This window comes from Tinamus guttatus, unplaced genomic scaffold (assembly GCF_059628265.1).
Source record: "Tinamus guttatus ecotype Peru unplaced genomic scaffold, ASM5962826v1 Tinamus_guttatus_pri_ptg000383l, whole genome shotgun sequence".
Classification (NCBI taxonomy): Eukaryota; Metazoa; Chordata; class Aves; order Tinamiformes; family Tinamidae; genus Tinamus; species Tinamus guttatus.
In genome coordinates, this window is record NW_028288917.1 from 963519 (window position 1) to 984080 (window position 20562).

Sequence of the window (20562 nt, forward strand, 5' to 3'; positions counted from 1 at the left end):
AAAAGTAACTACTTTTATTTCATGGTACTTAAATACTCATTAAAGACATGCATGAGCTGTTTAAACCACTTGAAGTAAGCAGTGCTGAATCTTTCATTTTTTAGAGTTCAGCAGTGCTATATGAGGACAAGTCTACTCGTACGTTTGCTTTTCTTGCACAAGTTTAATTCAGATTCAGTCATGGCATCTGGAGGCCAAGCCACAGAAATACCCTTTTTTTTCAGTTGATAGGTCCACTGTTTCAGTATACAAGTAAAATATATAAAACCTACATATTCTGCAGGAACGGAACAAACTCAGTCTCTGCACCAGAGAAGCCATAGGCCTAAGCCTTCCAGTGCGAACAGCAGTTTTTAGGCGCCCTCCGTTCCCGGCGCGTGCAGCTCCCTCCATGGCTGGCGATGCTCCCTTCCCTGGTGAGCAACGTGCCCCAGGGGAGCAGCACGTCTGTCTGCACCCACAGGGAGGCTGCATGAGGAAGGTGGCTGTGGGATGGGAGCTACATCCACGTGTGCGTGTGTATGAAAGCGAGGGGTCTGCCACCCAGGTGGGACATAAACCTCGGCCCGGTGACACCTAACTGGCTAGAGGGTGGGAAAGATGGAACTAGTAATGAAGAAGGAAAGGGTTAGTACAGGAATAGGGAGAAATCCTCCAGGGTTACCCTCTGCCTTACAGAACCGTAAAATTGAATCTGAAAGACTTAATGGCATCACAGCACCAAAATGGAGCTGGGATTCCCTTTAGCTTCACTCAGATGATAGAGCCCTCACAGTATGGTGGCTATCTTCCCTTGAGAGCATAAGATGTTAAATACTAGGTGAATTCTTGCCACTTTCTCCCTTTAATAGCCGAATACACAAAGGTACTAAATATTTTGATGAGGGTAAAGAGTACACAGTAACAGCAGCTGAGGAGATGTGCGCTCAGAGCTGCGTTTCTGCAACACACATACTGATAGCCCATCAACATCTTCTAGCTATCTGATGAAATTAGCTTGTATCTTTTGCTCACAAATTACAGAAAGATTATAGCTATCATCAAGACAAAGTCGGTCAAATGCAATTTAAAATGAATGAGAGTAATTGCCTGTTTGTGTATCCCATAAAGAGGCATAACCATAAACAGACACAGACTTGCAGGGATGAAGATGGCTACAGGTCAGTACAAAGTCTACACAGAGGTGGTCAAGACTGCCAGAGACAACAGAGCTTCTGTAGTAACAGAGCCAAACATTCAGAATTGAAGAGATTTTATTTCACATTTACACACTAGCAAGAGTATATACAATTTTAAAAATGCACTTTGCTGGAAAAAATAGTTGGAAATGATCTATCCTAGCTTGAGACACTGAGTATTAAAGCTGTCCCCCTCTTTGAGGGCCACAGCCTCCAGCAGGGCCTGCTTCTTCTGCATGCTGCGGGACGACTCCAGCTCGTACATGGTGGTCAAGTTGAAGAGCACACTCTCGTGCAGGTAGTGCTGGGGGTCCTGCTGAACCATCCCTTCCAGCTGCCGCAGGGAATCCTTCAGTTTTCCCAGATAAAGAAGACAAACAGCGGCGTTGTTATTAGCCTAGAGAAAAACATACTGTAAATAAATAACTGTAACTGTATAACCGTATAGTTATATATAAGTATTTAGAAGTGTTGGCGGAAAAAAAAAAGGATACATCTGGAGTAAAAGCAAACTTACTGTGTGCACAGAATTACCTTTTTTGTGTGTGTATGTGTGTGCACAAGTAACTAAAATATCCTACCAATCTTATACCCCAACCCTTTCTTTTCTGGTAATTTCAAGACCTGTCTGGTGCCAAAAGGATTTCTGGCAGCTGAAACTCTAAGAGAATCTAAATCATAATACAAATAGTGCAGGACGTTACTCATTTAATTTTAAGTCAATTGAAAAATATGCCAAATGTACAAATGACAAAAGTAAAAGAAGGAAAAAGCCCTTCTTTGACCTCATCCTGTGACGTGATCCAAGGTCCTGATGCACAACATGTGAAAAATACAGACAGTATCCCTTGAGTGTTATAGAAATTCTAAACTCCATCTATATTAGCAGCTGCCATTTCCTTTTCTGACATATATGTCTACACTAAACACAGTAAATGCAAGAAAAAAAAGAGCTTTTGCAAACATCCCATAAAATCATAATGCACTGGACTATCTACATGCATATCTAAGTTTTCATTCCCTTCATATAAACTGGTTCTTCATTTCCCATCTTTTATCCTATCTTTATGTATACTAAAAACTCATGGGCCTGCAGACATCATCTAATTTTTCCGCAAAGCTCTGGGTACTAATTAAATCCATGAATGAGTCATTATAAGAATAATATAGGTGTTCATTATATGTATGTAGCAATTCGGAGATTTACCACAGCATTTGATGAGTCAATCCTTAAAATTTCTGTGAAGAATTGATGAGCTTCTGCAAAATTATTCTGACCAAGGTGGAGAAATGCTCTAGAAAGTAAGTGACACATGAATGAATTATCCTGAAAAACTCAAGGTGATAATATATTTAAAAAGAATGGACACCATTTTTTATTTTTCCTATTATAGATGTGCAAGTTTCTGACATTTGCTCTTCACGGTGTAATCTCTAGCCAGCAAGGAGACACTGATTTACAGACAAATGGAGTGACACCTTGCATCAGCTTGCTATTAGATATTCTGCCTACCAAAGCAATCGCCTCTATTGTGTTTTTATTAATTAAAATACAGTTACTTTCTTCCTGAAATTATTTCTCTTCATGAAATGAGGCGAGCTGTATCATTTCCAGAGTATTTTTGAGCAATATTTTCTAAATATATTAAGCCAATGTGCTCAACATGACGACCTGAGCTCCCCGCATGCAGCTCAGTTTACTGCTTTATATTCTAGCACTCTTTGAACCTAAACACGGCAGCTTCACTAGCTGATGTGACTGTAGGATAAGGGACCAAAATAGCTTTTCCTCTCCTAAGAGTTATTTATGCAAATGTGTACCGAAAAAGCAGAGTGAAAATATGCAATGACTGGAGGAATAAGAAAAGGTTTTGTAAAATCAACGGAAGGATCACAATTTCATCCGGGATAATGTGACTGTATCAAGTAATGCAGATCTCTTGCCATCTACGTGCCATCCAGTCTCACTTACGACAGACGTAGTTACTTAAAGCAGAATTGTCTCAAGGGTAGTTTAATGCTCACAATACATACTTTGCAAGACTGTATTTTGAAGTTTCAGTTAGCCATTAAATTATCTACCTGTTCATTAAAACCATTATTTGGCTCTGCAGTCCATCCAATTTGTGAGTCACTTTCTCTACATCTTGAAAATATTTTTCGGCAGCTTTTATGTCTCCAATCTAAACAGTAAAAGCATAAGGTTACCATGACAAGAAGGAGAGAGATACATCCTGATTAAAGCTTTTACAAAGAATAAGAACATGAAAACAGTGTTGTTATCCGGTATAAGTGTTACTGGGTAACGTCTGTTATTAAACAAGACCCTGGAAAAGCCATATTAAGATCATGAAAAAGAGCCTCAAGGGCAGGTACAGCTTTATCCAAGTGCTTCTCAGCTGTAGAGTGTGGAGCTTCTCCAGGGCTTGCAAAACTGGCTGAAAATGGGCAGAGGACAGAACTTCCATTGAGCCTGAGTGTTACTATTCTGCACACTTGCCCTTTTGGAAAAGGAAAAAATAAATTCCAAGCAAATCAATCATCACTTTTTATTTTATTTTATTTTTTTTTCCTCATAGGAAATGCTTTCTAGCCCCTCTGGTCATTCCTGCAATTCCTCTCTGTTCTTCACTTCTTCCCTGAGCTCCCAGAAGTGGTCACAAACTCCAGCTGAGCTCCCAGCAGTAGCAGCAAGAAAAGCAGCATTATTTTGTGTTTTACATCTATATATGAAGTTTGCTTTTATGCCATAGTATTTTAAGAGTCTGGTTTGTTTACCCACATGTATCTTGCTTTCCCTTACACTAATTCCTGTATGCAACACACTGCCTGATCATTTTTTTCCATTTTGTATTTGTATATTTTTGTCACCATTCAGTAGATTTGGCCTTTAATTTTTTGAACAGCATCCAAGTTACCATTTCATTTTCCCAACTTTTCAAGATTATTTTACATTCTAATCCTGCCCTTCATAGTGTTTGTGCTTCTGGCCATGAGAATAATCAGTCTCTAAAGCAAACTTCCAGTTTGCTCCATTTGGAGCCTGCAGAATCCAAATCTAACAGGTTTTAAAACTAATCAAACCATATTTGGGATCATGAAGAGTTCTAGTTCTTAGTAGCGTCCTATGTCTTCTAAGCAAACATATCAGATCATAGGAATTGCCATTCCTGCCATTAAACAGAAGGGAAACTGTTAATACCTTTATACTTTTTACACTTTTTTTTTTCACCCAGAAACACTGAAATTAGGCTTAAATTAGTTATTAAATATTAAAAATTTGAAGTAGTCTTTGCCACTTAATTTTATTTAACTACATTCAGAAAAGGTGAGTAGCACTTCAAATTAATAATTATTGCTTTCATCTTACTCTCAAATAATATCCTCTATTACTCTCAAATAATATCCTCTATTAATAAGCCTCCAATAAGCTCTGCACTTAAGTTAGTTGTTAGTCTGAATTCCCAGATTATTTTTCTGAAGTACTCCTAGAATTTATTTATTGTTTTTAACTCTGTTTTCCTGCAACCTATTGCAGAATATGGCCAGATATCTTTTCACCTTTTAAGTTCTTTAATGTAGTTATTTAAATGGCAATTTTGGATAGGTTAGTCAGTGAGCAGAGTCTATTAGCCACATGCCATAAAATCCTCAAGACTAAAATGTCTCCCTGCTTCCTGTGAATTTCCCTGCTGTTTCCCTGCTTCATGAGAATTTCTATTTTATAACTCAGGTGATGGTGACAGGATTATGGTGCTTCTCAAAATAAAAATATCCCTGTGAGAGGCTCCGTTATTGTTGTTTTTTTTTTTTTTTCTTGCAGTCTTTGGTCTCTTGGCCCCATTTCCCCTTTGCACTGAGACAGCAGCTCGGAGCCTTACACCTTTACACATCACATCTTTACGCTACTCCGCATGCGAAGATAAAGAAGACATGGTCCCCAAAACTGGGAAGGTCAATTGAATAAACACAAAAACCCCACATACAAACTCAGGTCAACATCACGGAGCTCCACGACACCAGACGATTTCCTAGCAGGTCTATTAACACCACTTTTTAAACTGAATGGACATCATTCTTTTCAAAACTAGGAACTGCTTTCCTGCCATTCTCCAGTGAAGATATTTCTACAGCAAACTGAGCTACTAACGGACCAGAGTGTGACCCTAGGGAAGACACTGCTCAGCAAGGCAGTACCAAGTAATACACCTAGTTTCCCTTCCCATTAAGACCAGAACTAGTAATTAATAACTTGTATTTCCAATAGTATTACACAAATTTACAGTGCCATTATTTAATATAGATAATTATAAACTGCCTATTTAGGTAATAATTAATTAATGTACACGTCTTCTCAGTATTAAAACATCTCTCTATAATGATGGAGAGCCACTTTAAATCAGAGTATTTTAAACACAAACACATTTCTATCAAATGGTGAAAACATTTTCCTGCTAACAACTGAAAATCTGGAGCTGAATTTGAATGACACATTCTCTGACTGCAAGCAAACAGTACTATTCATGATTTAATTATCTACCAAGAGTAAATTATGCAATTTCAATGCCATTTTATAACCTTAGTGCCACAAACTGGATTGTTCATAAATACTTTTGACAATTCAAAATTAAATTTATAATAGATAAAAAGTAAAAGTTTGAAACATTACTATTAGAGAGTGCGAAAAAGCTAGAACTTCATATACTCAAAATTAAAACTATCAGATACCAACTGTTTAGACACTCTTTTCTGATAAACGAGAAATTTATCTTTCTCTTAGCTACATAGCTAAATAGCTACATGCAAAGTTGTTATATACATGCAGTGCTACTTTCTTCTTTTAAAGTGCTCCTCTCAGTGATATAATCAGGAAACTCTCAGATTCTTTAATATTAACTCACATGTGATAGAGGATGACCAAGAACTGTGGTCTAAAGCAGTGGGAAAGTAAATTTTCAATGAAATTCTGGCTCAATAAAATAGGAGTTTTACCATTAATTTTAAGAAGTTTGCCTTTTGAGTCAACTACAAGCATAATTTTCTATAGCACTTTATTTGCTCACTAATGTAACTGCACATAATTTTAATACTATTCAAGTTTGTATTTCCTAGCATAATCTGATAATCTCACAGTGATTTTTTTTTTCTTTTTTACCATTGCCTCTATAATTTGATACATGCCCTATAAAAATAACTGTACTTTTAGATGCAACAGTCACTCATCATAGCTGCAAACAGTGGCATTACCTATCAGACAGAATAAAACACATACCTGAAGAAATATCCTTCCAATGCCACTCAACAGCTGAGGCTCTTGCTGCGGATAGTATTTGATGACGGAGTGATAAGCTTCTACTGCAAGCACGTAGTCCTAAGGGATGAAGAGCAGGTGACCAGATATTTAAGCTCCAGTTATATTGGAACTGTAGAGCACAGCTCTACCTTTAAGTTCTTTAAGTTTGTAGCTAAGTATCAGGAGAAAGAATCGGCACCAACTCTCTTCAGCCTGGATTATGTTTTTCAGGGTGAAGCCAAAAGCCCTCTGTATGTATTTGAGAAGTGCTGTAAGGTTCAAATACCCGAAACACTTATACAGCTTAACTACTAAATTGCTATGCCAAAGAAACTTTGGGACTTTTTTTGCATATGGTCTTAACTTGTGAATAATACAAGGCAGCGTGACAGAAGCTACAACTTCATGCATGTTTTAAGCTGACAAACCAGCACAATGGCCAAAGGAAACCAGTCCCATTCTGTCCCTCCACCCAAACCCTTGCTCCTGTCACCCATCTCGTGCAAAAGCAAAACGTGCAGTTAATCTGCTTGGAAAGTTGATCTGGGCTACAAATAACTGAGGATCAGGCTGTTTTCTAACTTCACAAAGTTCTGCAAGCGGCCACTCACCTGCGCACAGAATGTGGCATGGTGCTGGCCAATGTATATAATGGTTAATTTCTAACAGTTGATAATCAACATTTCCAGCTTATTCCAATTTCTGTAAGCCACACTATGTTCACACTTCTTATTGCTAGTGCCAAGGTATCAGAGATAACAGCTCACAGACACAAAAACAGGCTTCTCTTCTAATTCTGATCCATGTGGAATTCAGAAATAAAGGTGAGGAAACTCATCCCACTACCACCATTTCTCTCTCTAATTTACGACTCAAGGAGATTTTAAGGCCACTGTAAGAGCTCTTATTACAGGACTTTATTGTTTACAGCATGCTGTGTTGTTTATTGCTGAATGTGTGGAAAGAGAGACAGTCTGTAATGTCATGGTGAGCGCTGTGGAAATCAGAACAGGGACCACCAAGGCTGTATTAATCCCTGCAAGAAAAAGTGTTACTTAAAAAATACTTAGGGATCTTCTGTGACTGTAAATTTTATTCCTTTAAGAGTAAGACGTGCTTGCTGGTGAAACAGTTTTCCTAGGTCCATTTCCAGTTTTTGTGCCTGGTGTCTCTCAGGTCTACGGCAGTGCTGTCTCGGTGCGCTCTGGTGCTTGGCCTGCACGACGAGGATGTGCAGCAGGACCACGATGGCCTGGGCTGCTATGGCCACCTCCTCCAAAGTGCCACAGAAATGTGTCCCCAGAGACCCTGCGGCTGCGCTGGCGGGGAAGGGCCTTTCCCACATGGGGTTATATGGCTTGAACGTGAATTCCCTGGAGCAGCATCTCGGCAGGAAATCCTGGGGGCCGAGGGGCTCCATGGACTTGGCCTTGTGATGGACACACTCCTCTCCCCTCTTGCATTCCCTACCAGGTTCCCACATATCAGCAGGTACACGTTGAAACAAGGAGCAGGGAAGCTCCACGCAAGCCCCCGACACGCGGACAGGGCCGGCGCTTTGTCTGTGCCTGTGGCCCGTTTCTGTGCGGTGACACAGCACACAGTGTCCCTGCTTGCTCTGCATCGTGCCCTGCGCTTCCTGCTGCCAGACCAGAGCCGAGACTAAGCTGTATACACATAGAGCCAGCCCTGGGCTTCCCCATTCCCCAGCTTTCCAAAGCAGCTGCAGGAACAAGGCTGGGTAAGGGACAAGGAAGTGTGGCTTGAGGCTTTTGTGCTCCATACAAAACACAACACACGTTGCCAATAGACTACGTAAAGTTTTACCACAACAGCAGGGATGTGGAAAGTTAGTCTTGGCTTCAACTACTGATTTTGAAACTTGACTGTATTCTAATGGTTCAGAAACAACACCTAAATTAAAGTCTTTCACTTTAGCCTGTCCAAGGGAACTGAAGTTCCCTTAGAGTTAGCAAAATTAACAGAACCCGTTAATTCCCGTGGAATTAACAGAACCATCTCTCCTATCCTGGAAGTAGATTTCTACAGTATCCTATAGGTGGCCATGCTACCCCATGGCATGTTAAAAAGCACAATTTGACAATTCCTTAAAAAATATCATATTGTAAAGTAGATGCCACTTGGTCTTATTTACTAAAGACTTGGGTTTCATTCCCAGCTTTGCTAATGTGACGAGGTATAAACAAAGCTGCCTAAGAGAAATATAAAGGAAGCATCTCCCAGAGGAACGAAGTCGCACAGGCTGTGAGGAGCCGAGAATACGAGGTCCTGCCAGGAACAGAGCAGTGACTACAACTGCCATCTCAAGGCTTAAAGGTGCTGACGTATTATCATGGTTTTCACTTTCTAAAAAACACAAGTCTTCAGATTTTCACACCTTCAGGAGAAAACCCCAAGGAAACGATAAGATTACACATTCAGGATACAAATGAGAGTTCACTTATTCTTTTATAATTCTGTAATTCTGAAAAAGCAGGAACTAACATTAAATACATCCAAACTAGTTCTAGTAAGCAAAGAGGTCTACTAGCACAACAAGGGCAAACAGGGTTAACTTTCCTTTGTAGCACAACTCTTTCCCACAATGGTCTCCACATTACCCATTTCTGTGGGTTTATTTTCTATTCATTGTAAATAATCAAGGTATGATTTATGACACAGTTAGAAATGGCATAAATGATAGTGATTGGTGAACTGCTGAGAGGAGGTTTTGAAAACAGCCTAACAGACCATGTTGGTCATAAAGATTATATTTTGGGAAGAGATGACAGTCTTTCTCACCACCCAGCACAGGTGTAGAAGTGTTACAAAAGCAGAGATTTAGTGCCATGAATTCAGAGAACCGCACTGCAGCGTAGTAAGCAAAAGACATCATGATTCATGCAGTCTTTCTCCTTTAAATCAGAGAGAAGCTGGAATTATTAAAATAAAAACAATAGAATAGTTTTAAATTAAGGCATAATGCTATTGAAGCATTAAAAAGAAGGGGACAGCAGCTTTTATTAGTGATGCAAGGGAGTGACACCTAAGGAAAGTTCTACAAAAGCAAAGACAACTCTGAAAAAACATCTAAAAATGCAAAATGTACCTCTTCTTAGAGTGCACTTATAATATATATGTAAAGTACTTAGGTAGTTACTCTTTAGAGAGATAAAAATCTGCAAACATAATGTCAAAAGTGACTTTATCTCAGATGACAAGAACTTTAAAAAGTTTTTCAGACACTTTAATGGTGAATCAGTAAAATGACACTTTTTGCAATTAGGCTGTTGAAATGAGACAATGCACATCATTAGTTACATTTTAAATGAATATTCCCTCCTGTGGCTGCACTGAGGGTACAGTTACCTTCATGCTGAGTTAAGCTCACAGCTCTTTTAAGTGCAAGTCTACAGTGCTCCATGTTACATGGTCCTGTCTTCCCGTCTCACTCTCCCCTCGGTTGCCACTCGTTCACAGGACACTGGCAAGGCTGACTCAGCTGATATGCCTCCATATCAACACTCCTTTATTTCTGTTGTACCAGGTTCCTCTCCCGACTTACCACTTGGTTAAGTCCAAAAGTGGCGCACAGGAGGAGCTAGAATACCTTTTTAAAAAAGGTTCTACGAAGAAAGGGAGTGAAAAGCAAAGGGACCACAGAGTGAGACTGCCTTAAACTGCTACGGAATGTTATCATCAGACACCTCTCTAAAATGATACAGCAGGCAGGATTCTGTACCTAGGGAAGAGAGTCTCAGGGTAAAGGAGAACTGTGATAAACTCCCTGTTCCTCTACGGGTCTTCTGCAGGAGTCTGGGTAAATTACTTATTTGCACCCTATTTCAGCATCTCTGAAGCAATATACTCCTCTATCTCAATAAATTAATGTGAGATTCACCTGTGAAACTAATGAGGCCATATAGCATATTTAAAAAGACAAATACCACCGTGCTACACAAGCTTGGGTCAGATAAGCAATGCAGAACAGAAAAGACATTAAACAACTCCCATTAGATTTGAGCATAGCTGAAGGAGATTAAAATAGTTATAGGACCAGCATCTATTCAAAGTCTTTTTTTTATTTTATTTTGAAGAGTCAATCCTGAAAAGGTTATTTCTTATTAAATATTACTGAGGTCTTTTGGCCAAAGGAAAAGATTAATAAATATATGATAATTTTTATTTTTTCATATCAGTCTTATGGAGAACGTTCTTTTACTTCAGTAAATTATCCTTATTCATTTATTGAGCTCAAAATCTATTAACAGCACTGTGGAATCAAACAAACAGGACCATACTGCAATATTGTAAATATTCACTAGATGGCAATACATGGCACTGACTCAGAGACTGAGAACAGGATTTCATGACACACATGTTAATTACACGACACACCTGAAATTATTACAGTGGATTTTTTAAAGTGCATTATACAACAGCGTATAATGGTGTGGAACTTTATATTAAACAGTTTTGTATGGAATACTGCAGAGAAGAAGAGATGATGATCATAGCATTTCTGGATGTTAATATGGTATTAAAATTATTGAATGCATCTGTTGCCAGTTCAATGTTATAGAAAACCAGGTTTGGCTTGACTTCAGGCAGCCAAAGAGTGGAAAGCAAGGGCTGAAAATCTTGGTCTGTTGCTGCTGATTGATTCATGAAGTAGTTTTAAGTTCAAAGTGACAGTTTTCTTTCTTACAAGCCTGAAATGGGGATGCTCTATTCTCATTATCATGAGGTGAACTGTGGAAGTCTTATTTCTACTTATTTCTTGAGCAAAAGACAAAGCTAAGTCTTGCACAAAATGAAGCAGGATTGCTTAAAAGAGTTAGGAAATTGTAAGAAAACAAAACAATGATAGCTTTCTCCATTTGTTTTTATTCCTCCCTGCTCCTGTACTGGTAGTGAGGATTTAAATCTGAAGGAAGAGACCCTGTAATCTAGACAGCTGACAAGAGATGTACTGAGATGCTCTGGATCTGCACCACATACAAAGCCCGTGGCATTATTAATGTGCACAAACAGAGAAACATTCCTACTGCACAGTTTGAAGATGACAGGGCACATAATTGCTTTTAATTACAGCATTTAGTTAAGTGCTTGAAAAACTCAATTTAAAAATGCAAATTCTGTATTGTTATTGCATGTTCTCTGAGACGATTTGGGAAGAAATAAGTACAGATATGTTCCCAAAGAACATTACTGCAAATGGTTATCTATTAAAGAAGTCATTATTATTAAGTCTAATTAATTCTTTGCTAAGCAAAGCCTTCACGCACGCTCAGGTAGGCTTCCCTTTTCTCTGCAGCAGGAACTCCCTGGCTCCCGGGGACGCTGCATTCCCAAAGATACGGCACCTCCGCAGCTGTGCCACGCACGTACCTTCATCATGAGCAGACAGTTTGCCATGGAGTAGATCACCCGGCCCAGACGTGACCTCCACAGCTGAGCAGAGGCTGTGAAAGAAGAGCAGCTTGTGAATTTGCACAGGTAAATTAGAGGTTCTTTCCTGCCATCAATTATTGGTGCTGTGGATGATGATTCTGCAAGATCCCCCCCTGTTAACATCACTGGGGGCTGGCCAAGGATTTCTCACCACCAGGCAGGACACTCGGCTGCTTCTTGGGCAGCCTGCACGGTGCCACAGACAGTGCTTAGATGCTGAAGGAAGCCACACGTCTTCCAGCGTCAGAACAAAAGGTGCACAGAAAGAGCCAAGTGATAACAAGCTCCAGTTAAAAACATGTAATTTATGGGATTAAATGTGAGGAGCTCAAGAATCAAACACAGCCAAAATGTCATCTCAGAGCCAACACATGCTGTGGGGAGAGCTCCCTGAAACCAGGGCTCTTTGTGCCTGCCCCTGGCTGGGAGATAGGCTGGAGAGATCTGCCAAGCCTGTCTGCTCTCCCCTGCTCCCGGCGCCCGCCGGCACTGCAAGCTGCAGCAGCAGATTCTGCTCTCTCCTCATGCTGCAAGAGAACAGTTCATGCAGATCCTGCTTTTCTCTTGCACTGCAGTACCCTAGATCAATGCTGAAGTTATTCCTCTAATCCTCAAAAATCAACATAGAATATTAATTTAGTACACTGGGAAAATAAATGTCTCTCATCCCAGTCAATCAACTGCCAAGGTCACTGTAATGACTGGCGAAGATGGGGGAGAAGGGGAGATCTCAGTGAGATGCAATAACCGAGACCACTCATTTGTATCAATAATGCAGTCTGTGATGAAAAGCATGGTGGGTTGCACGGGTAATTTTTGAACACAGATAAAAGCTACTACAAACAAGAAGAAAGACTGCCGAAATGCACACTCCCCTTCCTGAAAAGAACAACTCTTTCAAAAAAATCCCCCTCGAACAAAAGCTGTAAATGTTCCTCCTTGCAAGAGCCGGGATTTCTTTGTGCCCAAGACTGAAGTCAGCACCCTAAATCACTCATTAATGCTAGCTTCTGTTTTAGAAATTCACCCTCGACTACCACATTCCTGCTGCTTAATGGAAAGGATTCTGAAAACACGGAGCCTCCGTTCAGGTTTGCCTATTCATTTTTCTTTTTTTTTTTTTTTCTGCATGCCTGTAAAACCTGCATCTAATTAAATATCTCTCCTTTATTATCTCACTTATCGCCCTGTTCGAATGTGCTGGTATTTTGGTAGCTATGTTCAAATTTTTAAGGTCTTATCAAGGACTTAAGTGACAATAAATAAGGCAAGGACTCCTGCAGGGAAGCTTGGAGCTGCCTGAGCCACCTGGGCTTCCCACAGCCGATCCCAGCAGCTTCTCAACAAGGATGGCGAGGGCCAGGTTGCTCTGGTCTGTGCTATAAACCAGCCAAACACGAACTGCCTCTGACCTGGACACTGTGCCGCCCGTGAAGGAGGCTCCTAGGAGGCCGAAGGGGATTAAAAAAACCCTGCACAGCAGCAAAACGAAACCAAAAACTCAAATCAAATCACTGTACGTTACTGAAATGCTTTCAGTCCACTTTGTAGATCTTCTCCCCCCGAACACCCCTTTTCCTTTGCTCTGCATCACAGGCTCTGTGCGTCAAACTGCCATCCGTTTCACCAGGAGCTCTGTGCATTAAGAGGCTGCAGAGGTGGCATCCTGCAGAAAACGTTACCAGGCAAGTGGTGCAATGCTAAATCTCTCCTTCTGCTGAAAAACTGTCAAGTGAGGCGCTCTGTTCCAGCTTACAGGAGATGCATATGATGAGTCAGTTGGTGTGGCACCTACTTACACCAGCAATAAGGAAATTACATACTAAGCATAATCCCCATAATGAATTAAGGCTGTCCTCAGGCACGGTTAATAAGGTTTGCTTCATTTCACAGGAAAAAACACATTATCAGCCTCCCGTAGCTCCAAGCGCCGCACAGAGGCAGACAGGGAGCAGACCCGGCTGGCCTCCACAGACAGCAGCAGCCAGTGCTCCCACAGAGCTCCAAGGGCTTTCTGGCAGCCCTAAACCTACCGGCAGCTGCACGGTAAATACACAGAGCTCTCTCCCAGATTGCAGCAGCCTCATCCCCTGGTAATGGCTGGCTGCTCGGGCAGCGCCGCGGCAGCTGCCGTGAGGTAACGGGAGGAGCCCGAGGCTGGCGGGAGCCGGGAGGCTGCGGGCAGGGGTAGGACACGGCTACGACCGAAAGTCCTCGTGCTCGGAGAGGTGAGCAGGCTCCTCGTTCTAAAGATGGGGAAAACAGTGTGGGGATAAGGAGGCAGAAGGAAGAATGAAGGTGGAAAATGAAGGCAGAAAGGGAAAGCAGGAGGATAAAGGCAAAGGCGGCAAGGGACAAGGCAAGAGGAATAGCAGATACAAGCAGAGAACGGAAGCTTCTCTAGTGCTGTGCATACATCCTGAATATCTGATTATATCTGCTTTTTTTTTTTCTATCCCTTCCAAGAAGAACAGTAGACATATTCATTCTAATATACCTGTGAATGCCTTCATGATATCTGCCGCTCACAGAGACACTCGCTTTTTTAGGATACACCTCGATGGTGTGTTAGCTCGAGCACAGGGACACGTAAAAGCTGCTTTACAGCTGGTCCGTTTGAGGAAGCGGCAGCCGAGCCCAGGCAGGTCTGCGCCGCTCCACGCAGATGGGCCCTCAGGGCCTGCGCTAGAGCAAACCCGCCCTGCCCACAGCTCCGCGCAGCCTCGTCCCTGCCAGGGCCAGATCTGACCTCCCACACCCGCCAGGTGAATGTTGTCCTCGAGGGAAGTTGACACAATTGCCTGATTTGTCAGCTGGAACTGGAAGGTTGTTTCCTTGGTATGAAATTTTTAATTTCTAGATTACCAGGCACCATGAGTGGATCTAATCCATCACCTCCTGTTCAATTTTTAAGCACACACAAGTGACCTCATTAGCATAAATTCCATTAACAAAAAAGGATGCTCAGACAACTAATTTGTCCAGATGACCTTTATGCAGTAACATACCCCAGACTACCCTGGTTAAACAGCTCAGCAGTAATGCAAAAAAAAAAAAAAAAACACAGGCACAAATAAGATGATGAAAACGCTATTTCAGATGAATACTATCTAAACCTCATTTTTAAAGGAGACCTGGTTATTTCAGGAGTATCATGCACCTTCAGTGAGATATGGACACAACCACCACCTAGATCAAAACAACCACCTAGACCAGTGTGGCCCTTGTACAATAGCAATTTGACCCAAAGAAATTTGCTGAGTTTCAGAGATGAGGACGGAGAGGAGGCCATGAGTCAAGGCTCAAGATGCAGCATCCACATGTTTGCCACAGCAAGATGCTGATCTACTTACACCTCGCTCACCCCTAACGGATGGCAGCCATGTTGTTTCTTCTAACAAGGCAAGAATTTTGATTTAGTATGTCAATTTGATTAAAATGAAAGGCAAAACTGTGCAATTAATTCCAGCAAATAAACGTACAAGGCATATCACTTCAGAGGTTGAGCAGGCTACGAGATGACATAAACGCTGTTTTAACAACTTTGGGGCAGTGAAAACTTCTGGTATACTTGGGCAGGCAGTAAAAATACACTGTCTGTGAAGAAAAGGTTTAAAGGATACCTACCTTGCCTGTTCTCCTGTGTAATGGTAGTCATACTTCCATCTTCAGCTAAGCCTTGTTCCAAATTTTCTAGTATCTGTAGTAATTTTTTAAAGTAAATAATATGAGTTTAAACAGCATTTTGTATTAAACGCCAATTATCAACAACTGACAGGCTGTATGAAAAACAATTCAGGCAGGAATGTTTCACATCGATACATTTCAAAATCACTGATGATTACTACAGCTAGAGCATTTGCATAAAGTAAGAAGCCTTTGTATGGTAGAAGGATATTAGAGTTTAGGTTTATGGTACCTTCAGAACATTAAATGTCAGCACGGTCTAGGGACATACACATTTTGTTAAGCAAAACATGAAATATGTTTCACCAGAGGATCAATGGTAGCAACGCAAAACATCCAATCGATACTCCCTCTAGACTCCCCCCACCTTTACCTGAGCTCCGGTTTCTCTTTATGTCATTATGTTCTTCAAAAAACACTTCTTTCAGTTCTTTTTGTTCACTTCTCAAAGTTCGGGGTCTATTGCTGTCTTTTCGCTATTTTTTGCTATTTGCTATTGCTATTTACTACAGATTTTAAGTAATGTAAACCATTGAATGAATGAAGCATTTGTTGTACTATTGGAAGAACAAAAATCTCTATTTACTGAAGGTCGTTTCTTAAGCAGTATTAAAGTATGTATGCAAGGCTCCATTTAAAATGCAAGTCACTGTCCCTTTTTCTCCTCCCATTAGTTTCTCCCAATTTATTCTCTGACTCCTACAGATCTCCCCATTTCTCCTGTTACAGATTTATAATTTTGGTCACAGTCCACTGCTAGAGATCCCCTTCAAAATCCATTAAGGCGGCTTGCTCTTTAATCAGCTGCTGTGGTTACCCAATTAGCAAAACATGAGGCACTTCCTCTGCTGGGCACTCAGTGCACTTGCCAGCAGAGCTGTTAGCTTCTGTCGGTCAAAGTTTAAGATGACATTTTTTTTTTCTACATCAGGAAAACATTCAAATTGCACTCTGTGTCTTCTAAGCAGACCCTTAAAAACAACACAAAGGAGAACCTCAAAGGCTGGAAAGGCAAAATTAATCTGAGCTCAAATAGTTTTTTGGTGCCTACTACAGTTAATGAAGACCAATTAGTACCTCCAAAAAGTGAATTCATGCTACCTATTTTATACATCTTTGGATGGAAGGAAGGAATTGCCCTAAGAGATACCAATCTCTTTTCCTAGGCTACAGCAAAAGCCTAAAGTTAGGTGCAATAAATTTAACTCCAAGCAACGCAAGAGCTATGAAAAGCGTATGATGAAATGACTGCAGTTACCACATGCCAGCTGAGCCAGGGTAATTTTCCCTGTAAGAATTGTTAGCCTGTGACAATACAAGGTAACATGATTTAGAGTAAACCTTGTCCACAGAGGGCTAAGCTAAGCTGCCTTATCTCAAATTTTGAGAGGCTAAGAGCATCCACTTGTACAGATATTGTGCCATATTGATAGGTGGCAATTTAGGATATCACAGTAGTGTGGTGTTGAGACTGAATCTTAGCCACACTTTCAGGCAGTGCAGCCACTTAGAGATCACTTGGAAATCAAAGCACCAGATTTTTAAAAGTGTTAAAACGTCAAGTGTATAACTAGGCATCTCACAGGCTGGTGAATGAATGCTATCCTTTCCCCAGAAAAGCCAAAAAAACGTAGTGTCTATTCTCTGACCAGCCTAAAAAAGTGACTTTTCTCTTTCCCTGGGAAATATGTAGCGATTGCTTTTCTGTCTCAGAAGTTCTTACTCCTGAAATGGTCTAAACACGACAAATTGCTTCATCAATAGGATGTGCTGTCCTGCTGAAAAAGACAATAGATTTGTTTGACAAAGCCCTTCTGTGAAGATGTGCTGACTAACATAATCAGAAAAAAAAAGACTTAGATATGAAAATACCATTAGAGTATTATATTAACCATTCTGTGACATCCACTCAGGGATATCGAGCTGTCACCTCAAGCTCAACATAATTAAAACAGAACTCGGGGCTGATTTAAGGCTAATTGGTTAATTCCCTAGGTTCATCTCCCTTTGCCCTTCTTAAACATAGGAACAACATCAGCACTCTTTCAATACTTGAGAATTTCCCCAGTTTTTCAAATATTGTTTAATACTGACGTTAATGATTCAAGTAGCTGCTCAGTGTGAGTTATGTGGGCTAGCTGATATGAAATTTTTTAATTTTAGCAGATGCTCTCATCTTTCTTTTCCACTGATCGTGAGCTATCCACGCCAGCAATATCATATGGGATAGCTCTAAACAGCACTGAGCACCACTACCATCTACTTTAAACAACATTTATATATATATCTTAAAACATATACACATATGAATATGTATATATGTCCTATATTTTTTCTTGTTTTGAATACATATACATTACTTATACTGGCTAAAATTATTTAATTCAGTCTTGTTTCAATCTTCATCAATTGTCTGTATGCTTTAACTGCTAACCTATGCATGTGACCATTGGCATCCTTACATATCTCTGTCTTTCACAACTTCTACTCAGCATTAGCTTCTTATTCAAAATAAGCTGTGTGTTGAAATTATGGCTTTTTGGGTACTCAGACTGCTGTATGATTATTTCTAAAACCTCCCCAAACAAGGCATCAAGAGAAATATCCCTTACACTGAAGTCATATATGAAAAACAGAATAGTTGCATATTCTCAGTAACTGAACCAGGACTGGAGATGGAGCAAAAATGAGAAAGCAAAAGCAGTCTCTAGCCAAGAGACTGAAAAGTTCATCATTGTGGAAGTAAAACAATAGACTGAGAGATACAAATGGACAGGGAGTAAGACAGTATGAAGGAGAGGAACTACAGCGGGTGGCAGATGCGTAACTGGCAAAAGGTATTTTTTTTTTTTTATGCAGCCGTATCGTTGCTGCTCCACTCCCATGGTGGAACAGGACAGTGCAGGTCTGTTACTTGATGTATCAGGGTTGAGAAACAAAACAGGTTACACTACGGGATGTTATTTCCAAGAGGTCTCTCCTTATTCAGCCAGTCACAAACATGGTTTGAGTTTAATCCAAACCTGGTATGTTTTGGCATAGTAGCACTGAAGTCAGCATGAATATGTTTTTGTATGTGTATTTGAATAGAACAAACCCTTTTATGATTTAAATTACTGCTCTTTACTGCTTGGGTGTTTGGAAACCATTTACTTTAAAGTAGACCTGAGTTCAAAAACTCACTGAAGCAACTCGCGTTCAGAAAGACCAGTGACAACACAGAGACAATAATAATTTCATCGTATTCCTCCACAGAACTTTGAGAGATTATTTCATTCCAAACAAGAGAAGTAAAATATCAGCTCAAATATTGATTACCATTTTGCAGGCATACTAAAAAAGGCAAAAAGAAAAAAAAATCCCATACAGGGAAAAATAAAATTATGATTATTCGCTCAACCTCCAGTCCTAGTTCAGTTACCAGATATATGCAAGAACAGACAGGCTGAAGAGACCGAGTTACCAGAATGCTGACAAAGTGACTATGGACTGAACTTCAAGTCTAATGGCCATGGGAAGTTGACAACTGTCTCTGGAGTGCACAGAAGAAAAAGCAAGAGGGAATTCAGGAGGTTAAAAAGAGGTATCAGATAGGAATAATGAAATTACATTAAGAAAGAGAAACAGAACAGGAAGACAAATTTTCATATAATAAGAATATATCAGCATTAGCCTGGAATAACCTCCCAGGGGAAGTGGTCTCAGCTCCATAGGTTGGCTCATTAAGAGCTGAAAAACAGCCCTGCTTTGCAAAGAGACAGACTAGGTGAGCTAATAGGGTTTTTCTCTCTTCCAGCTTTCCTGGCTCCCAGATCATCTCATTTATATACTGACGACTCGTATGCCCTTCTGTAAATAAGGATGCCCAGAGATTATTTTTCCACTTTTTAAAGCAGCGAAGTAAAACACTGGAGGCTTTTGGTTGAAAGCTCCCCAATTAATTCTGTTATAACCCAAATGGTTCCCAAGTGTCGTATACAAATATGAAGAATAATGAATATACACTCGTTATGCTGGTTTCCATGTTATGCCATGGTTTTCCTAAGCATTATGTGCCCCATTGGTGAACAGGCCAGTGTGATCTAGATTACAAGGCCGAGAGCATTCCACACAAAAATTAAAACAACATACAAACATACAGGATTTCCAGACAGTCCTGCATATTACATCAAGTGGTTAAATTATCAAGAACTTACAACTGCTTTTTAAAAATGTCTTTATTGCTACAAACTCTCCTTTTTCACACTCTTCTTTCTACAGTTGTTTTTGAGTTGCTCCGAAAGACAAGGGATTTAATTAAATGCAAGCAACTGAAGTGATCTGCAATGAGGTACTTAGGATAACTGATCAGGAATATTCCCTTGGGAAGGGTGGTAAATTTTATGCGTTTGTTTGCAGTTTCCTGTGTTCTGTACTTCAAAAAGTAGTGGCCGTCAGCACAGCGAATGGCTTGTCTGCTCTTCTGAACCCTGGTCCTGGTGGAATCTGCCAGGAGGAAGGGGAGGTTGCTCCCAACCTGACATCACCCGGGAGCAGCTTCTCAAATTCAGAATAGAGAGAGAGCAAACGGGGAACTGACAGCAAGTGCAGAGAATGGAGGACTCCTTGGAAAAGCCAATAAAAGACATATAGCCAGACTCAAATAATCTTTTGCAAAGGATACAAGGGATTGCACAGAGTTTGTAGTAACACAGGAAGCCACTAGAGTTTGATCCGGCAGAATATGCTTAAAAGGGCCTGTTCTTCAACAACAGTTGGCAGGGGAAAAAAAAAAGTATCTTTTATTTGCAGATATCCTTTATTTCTTTTTCATCTCCTCCCATTTCCCATCATCATCATCTCTCCCGTTTAAACAAATGATCAGTCTAGTTTGTGTTCAAACAAAACCTAAGGAAAAGCAGAGCCACCCGAAGCTTCTAGATGACTTAAAGGTCTCAAAAAGAAGAGGGG

At 40.5% G+C, this 20562-nt stretch overlaps 1 protein-coding gene across 1 annotated transcript in view; it reads right to left on the reverse strand.

Moving 5' to 3' along the window:
- Window positions 1-1235: 1235 nt before the first annotated feature.
- Window positions 1236-20562, reverse strand: part of TRAPPC12 (trafficking protein particle complex subunit 12) — a 44376-nt gene continuing 25049 nt past the window's right edge. Inside the window, exons 6-11 of the mRNA XM_010220496.2 lie at window positions 15553-15625; window positions 11863-11936; window positions 6451-6549; window positions 3261-3361; window positions 2386-2473; window positions 1236-1575 (exon numbers count right to left, since the gene is read on the reverse strand). Coding sequence (XP_010218798.2) covers window positions 1333-1575; window positions 2386-2473; window positions 3261-3361; window positions 6451-6549; window positions 11863-11936; window positions 15553-15625 — 678 coding nt within the window. The 3' untranslated portion in view covers window positions 1236-1332. The remainder of the gene's footprint in view (window positions 1576-2385; window positions 2474-3260; window positions 3362-6450; window positions 6550-11862; window positions 11937-15552; window positions 15626-20562) is intronic.